The 6,000-nt window shown below is 43.3% G+C and overlaps 1 protein-coding gene across 1 annotated transcript; it reads left to right on the top strand.

Moving 5' to 3' along the window:
• Nucleotides 1-778: 778 nt before the first annotated feature.
• On the top strand, nucleotides 779-4,787 carry RB195_003977 (uncharacterized protein; the record flags this gene model as incomplete). Its single annotated transcript, XM_064201873.1, has 6 exons — nucleotides 779-853; nucleotides 1,463-1,666; nucleotides 1,737-1,805; nucleotides 2,877-3,002; nucleotides 3,062-3,194; nucleotides 3,271-4,787. 6 exons carry the CDS (start codon nucleotides 779-781, stop codon nucleotides 4,785-4,787), a joined length of 2,124 nt encoding a protein of 707 aa, XP_064057754.1.
• Nucleotides 4,788-6,000: the final 1,213 nt, after the last annotated feature.

Below are 6,000 nucleotides of genomic sequence, written 5' to 3'. Positions count from 1 at the left end.
TGGATACAAAATGGAAATGTGTAATCCATTTCCAATTGCTGCAGATTGTTCACCGCTGAAAACGGTGCATCAATGGATCGGAACGAGTAAAAATGAAGGAAATATCGATTATTTAAAAAGGGGAAATCTCCTTAAATGTACGAAAAAAAATTGAAAAGGCCGGGCATCCAGTTTGCAATGGTTTCTAACTTAATTGACGGGCTGATACTGTCGCCTGGCTTGATCGCCCCCGGTATCCTCGCCGAGGTGTGCGCCGAGGTACCTCAGCACAGCTATGCCCAACCTTTCCTATCCTCAGGAAGAGGTTCCACAGAAGACGGACCCGTTCGTCGCTGCTTCCTCTCCTGGGTACTCTGACGGCTACCCTAGTCTGCCTTATTCAAGGCTGAGTATCCGAAGGACCTCTTTCGCCACCTCAGCCCACAATTTCTGTCCTTTTCCTAATTGAACCCATGCGATTCTTCAGAACACCTTGAACAAGGCGACCTGATCTTTTCCTCTACTTTTGTGTGCATTTTCCTCACATTTTTAGCGTGAATAAGAAGCAAAGACAATTTTCCATTGTGGTCGAGGATCATAAGTCATCCTCAGTAACTCTTGCACCTTGTAGTTTTCCTAGAAAGTTCCCGTAATTTTACCATTCAGGAAGAAACCCATAATCCAGAATTTTTTTTTAATGATTGCTACCTCATAACAAAACCCTATCCAATGTTATTTTTGGATTCTCGAAAAAAAAAAGCAGACGGAACAAAACTATTGCACTTTTATTTTTTAGAACATGCAGATCATACTAATCCTATTCTGCGTGCTCACGGGTATACTGGCTTATACAAAGAATCCTGACACTTCCTCGGTAAGTCCCCGTCCCTTCTACCTTCCTTATATCTCTGGTGAATCAATATATAGGCACTAATTTTTTATTTATTTGCCAAGCGCAAATGACAAGGATATGACGCCAAGCTCAATTTACGTAGCTTACCTGCGTTAATGATTAAAGGCATTACTCCACGAATCTGAGGTGGTACGGATTTCAGGTGGAGTATTCGTATACGGGATGGGAGACTATGGAGAGGGGGTGATTCCGTCCATTTCTTCCTAATTACCGTAAAAAAACGGCCCGGAAGATACGGTTTCAGGCGTTCTGGCGCACTATTTTCTGCAAGGAGTTCGACTGGAGCGCGCCAGCCTTGTGCGGCGCCGCATCTTCCGGGCCGTTTTTTACGGGAATTAGGAAGAAATGGACGGAATTACCCCTTCTCCATAGTCTCCCATCCCGTATACTAGTACTCCACCTGAAATCCGTGCCACCTCAGATTCGTGGAATGATGCTTTTAAGTTGAGAGTCTCACCTAGGATTTAGTGGATTTAGTGGGAATGGATTTAGTGTTAATCACTACTTTTGCTGAGTATTAGGATAGAGCCTTAGGATTTTCAGAAGTAGCACTTAGAAACTTACTTTAAGAATTACTGGAGGAGAACAACGACTACAACTCCTGCTACAGCTTGGATGCAAACGACTACACGGAGCGCTGGACTGTGTAATGCGTGCAGTCTACTTAATGGATTCCATTATAACCACAATACTGTCAACAAGGGGAACAGCACACCATGTTTTTTAAGTAACATTTCAACTCGAGCAGTAAATGAATACAAACAAATCAAAGAGGTACGCGTAGAGGAATTCTGTGCTGAAAATCTTCATCTAAAGAAAAAGTTCAGAAAATTACCTATTTCAGGATATGCGGTTGCCTTTAAATAATATGGAGAAAAGAATAGAAGCGTGGGCCAGCAAGTATGGAGTAAAAGTGAGCTTCTGAAGCTTCACGTTTTCCCCCAACGGTGGTGCACACTGAATAATCGAGTGGTTAGACATCTATCAGATATCATCAAGTTTATTAAATTCGAAAATATTTAAGAAAAATCCTAGTGAAGGTTTCGATTTTGAGCTCAAATGACCGCCAGAGAAGTGGTTTACAGGAATTCGAATGAAAAAGTAAGACCATCCTTACAACCCTAGGAGACAGAGGATTCAGGATTACCTAGAAAATCCAGTTAAAGGCAACATACCACGAATCTGACAATATTTGAATCTCTATAGAAAAAGGTTAGGAGTGTAGATCAATTGTGTAAGCAAACTCCCTCCAATCATCTTTTAAAAAAAAACTTGCCGCCCCGTACGAATTCTCCTACGAGGCACCTCATGATGCCATTTCTGCGCTCATCGTTGGTTCCCTCAACAACCTATCGAGTGGTTTCACTTAAACAGGCTGCTGAAATGCCTTATAGGGAAATAAGGTCATTTCCTATGCCGTTTTCGAGGGCAGGGGAATTCAGCGTTAACACGCTAATCTATAACTCTAACCTTGTCCTCTTTTGGAGACATCCCAACATCCCAATTCCCGTAGTATGCTCCTTTAAAGCGTTCCAAGGAGAACGTTCTCCCCCACAGAAGTGATTAAATAAAACATGGAAAGTGATTTAATGTAAAAAAAAAGTTCCTGACAAAGAACTTGTTATTATCTTCAAGCTAAAACCCTTGAAAACTCCTCTATGCAGTTTATTTCGTCATTTGTACGGATGTAAGGAGTAGCGAGAGGGACAAACGTTCATTTGTCCAGCATTATGGTTCATTATCCAGCACAGATGGTCGGGTGAATAAAAAACAATAAAACAGTATCAGGTACGGTACAGTAAGCGTAAACGATTGCACTCGAAGGGGAACATTCGCCGGAACCACTCATCTTCCGAGTCCGAGTGGATCTAGGTCCCGCCTGGATCGCAACCGCCGCTACGCCGTTCCAAGCGCACTCGCTTACGCAACAGCACCTAGCTGCATGGTATTTTGACCCGGTCATACAATAAAAATAGTGTTTTAGTGGAAATACGACTGCTATAAGAAAACTGTTGGGAACAGAACGAACGAATTTTTCGTTTCCGTCAAGAAAATGGTGAGCAAATTAGATCAGTTCTTCACTAAGTTCCGAAACACTTACGAAAATAAGGTAAGCTCACATATGTTACCGTGGATAAAATTTCAAAATTGGGAATCATCTTCTTGCAGAGGAACTCGTTCTACAGTATGTATGAAACTACATGGGACCTATTCCAAAATTTAGATGAGAATCAACAGGCGGTCGTCAACTTTATCATCAACACATATCAAGGCCGTCAATTTCAATCACCAAGATGTGACAGTGCGAAATGTTTCCTTGTTTTCTTTTTTTCTCCACTCTTTTCGAATGTTTTTCTGCAATACATTGAATTTTCCAGGGAAATGTGGGCGAGGATGGAAACCAGACCAGAATGGAAATGGAGGCGGTTATGTTCCGGAAAATGACCGCGATTATCATAACGAAGAATTTCAAGGCAGCAGCAGCAACGAATGTCCATGCAAACGTAACGGACGATGTCCATGCAACAATGGAGATTATCCCAGAGGAAACGACAGACCAGAAGACCGCTACCCTAACAATAAAGGAGGATCTGGGGAAGGTGGTAGCAGCAGGTGTCCATACAGAAGGAATTATCCTAGTGGAAATGACAAATTAGAAGAGCGCTACCCTAACGGAAACGGTGGATTTCAAGGTAGCAGCAACGGATATCCATGCAAACGTAGCGGAAGATGTGCATGCAAGAACAGGGATTATCCGGACAGAAACGACGAACCACAAGACCGCTACCCTAACAATAAAGGAGGATCTCAAAGCGGTAACAGCAAGTGTCCATGCAACGGTGGATGTCCATGCAACAGAAGGGATTATTCCAGTGAAAGCGACAAATTACAAGACCGCTACCCTAGCGGTAACACCGGATTCCAGGACAGCAGCAGCGGATGTTCATGCAAACGTGACGGAAGATGTGCATGCGAGAATATGGATTATCCGGATAGAAGCGACGGGTCGCAAGTCCGGGAACAGCCTGACTTTAACGGAGGATATAAAGGAACCAGCAGCAGGTGTCCATGCAACGGTGGGTGTCCATGCAACAGAAGGGATTATTCCAGTGAAAACGACAAATTACAAGACCGCTACCCTAGCGGTAACGCCGGATTCCAGGACAGCAGCAGCGGATGTTCATGCAAACGTAACGGAAGATGTGCATGCAAGAACAGGGATTATCCGGATAGAAATGACGGATCAGAAGTCCGGGAACAGCCTGACTTTAACGGAGGATATAAAGGAACCAGCAGCAGGTGTCCATGCAACGGTGGGTGTCCATGCAACAGAAGGAATTATCCTAGTGGAAATGACAAATTAGAAGAGCGCTACCCTAACGGAAACGGTGGATTTCAAGGTAGCAGCAACGGATGTTCATGCAAACGTAACGGAAGATGTGCATGCAAGAACAGGGATTATCCGGATAGAAATGACGGATCAGAAGTTCGGGAACAGCCTGACTTTAACGGAGGATATAAAGGAACCAGCAGCGGATGCCCATGCAACGATGGATGTCCATGCAACAAAAAGGATTATTCCAGTGAAGACGTACGATTAGAGGATCGCGAATACCCTCAGGATAACAGAGGATTTCGAGGAAGCAACAACGGATGCCCATGCACCGGGGGATGTCCATGCAACAAAAGAAATTATCCCAGTAAGAACGACACACCACAACGGCTCAATGAACGACACCCGAGCAGCGATAATAGGGACACATGGGACAATGGATACACTGAAAACAGGCGCTCTTACCGTTATAACGGAGGATACGGTGGATCATATCGGGACCGCCACAGTACGGAAGAAGATCGTTCCTTTGATTTTGGTCGAGAACACCACTATCATTGATTGTTCGGTGTTTTGCATGTTGTATGATAAAGAACACTCTTTCCTTCGTCGTATCCTCAAATTTGGATCATAGAAATTACAGTACTATACGAGAAATGGTCCTAAGGACATGGTTTTACTGTTGTTGTTTTACTGCTTCAAGACAAATACATAATCGAGTTCAGAGGTTATGCAATTTTGAATGCGGACACTTCTGAACTAAACACACTTTTTTTCGGAGAAAACTCGAACCGGTAACTCATTTCATCAGAAAAAAAAATGGAGGTTTATTAGCAGACTTTTACTTAGAAATGAAGATGACGGATAAGAAGCTAAGAAAACAGCATAAAAGCAGCATATCTAGCGAAATTGACGAAGTACGGAAACCTCAGGGAACCCGTAGAGTTTGGGTTGCAGATTAGTGAATCCAGCGTGACTCCGCCTCAACTTCCTCTAATCGTCGTAAAACGTGGCGTGAGAAAAGCGTTTTTTCCTACGAGGTACGTTAGAACACGCCTACTCGTAACGTTTAAGTCCACTCAGGTTATTCATTAGTTTTACTCGAGTAGGCTGGTGAGCATGCATAACTGGTCTTTGGACGGCTTGCTGCACAGGCGAGGCGCGTTATGAGTTACCTCGTAGGAAGGAATGCCGTTTCTCACGCTGTTTTTTACGACCATCAGGAGGTTTTGAGCGGAGTCACACTGGGTTCCGTAATCTACCACCCGAACTCTATGGGTTCCGTATAGTCTCCGTCCTATCCGTCAATTTCGTGATACGCTGTCTTTAAGTAACAATGATTAACGAAAATTATGCTGCTGCGTGCGTACGTACTGGCGTACGACTTTGCGGCTTGAACAGTTGATACTCCTGTTTTCCTACAAGACTTTCACCGTATCGGCAGCGCTCGCTGAAACTCTTTGGAGAGAAGACACAAGAAAGATCTCCGAAGTTTCTCCTTCTTCCAAAAAATAAAATAAAACAGGAAATCGATAACTCAGATACTTTGCAAGATTGTTTGTTTTATTTACCAGTTCCCAAAAATTTCTCCGTGCAAAAATTCTGTGAATATCGGTGTGTACTTTGCGAGGTTTATTTATTTTTTGTTTATTTATTACGCTCAATGGCGTTCTAAAAGAGTGTGGCTAGGGCAAACTTAAACAAATACCACAAATACATAGTAACGTCCAGGTTCATAAATAATAAGGTCCCAGCGGTTTTCGTCGAATACTGA

This window comes from Necator americanus, chromosome IV (genome assembly GCF_031761385.1).
Source record: "Necator americanus strain Aroian chromosome IV, whole genome shotgun sequence".
Classification (NCBI taxonomy): domain Eukaryota; kingdom Metazoa; phylum Nematoda; class Chromadorea; order Rhabditida; family Ancylostomatidae; genus Necator; species Necator americanus.
The sequence above is the reverse complement of the archived record's forward strand: the minus strand, read 5'-3'. Positions and strand labels throughout refer to the sequence as shown.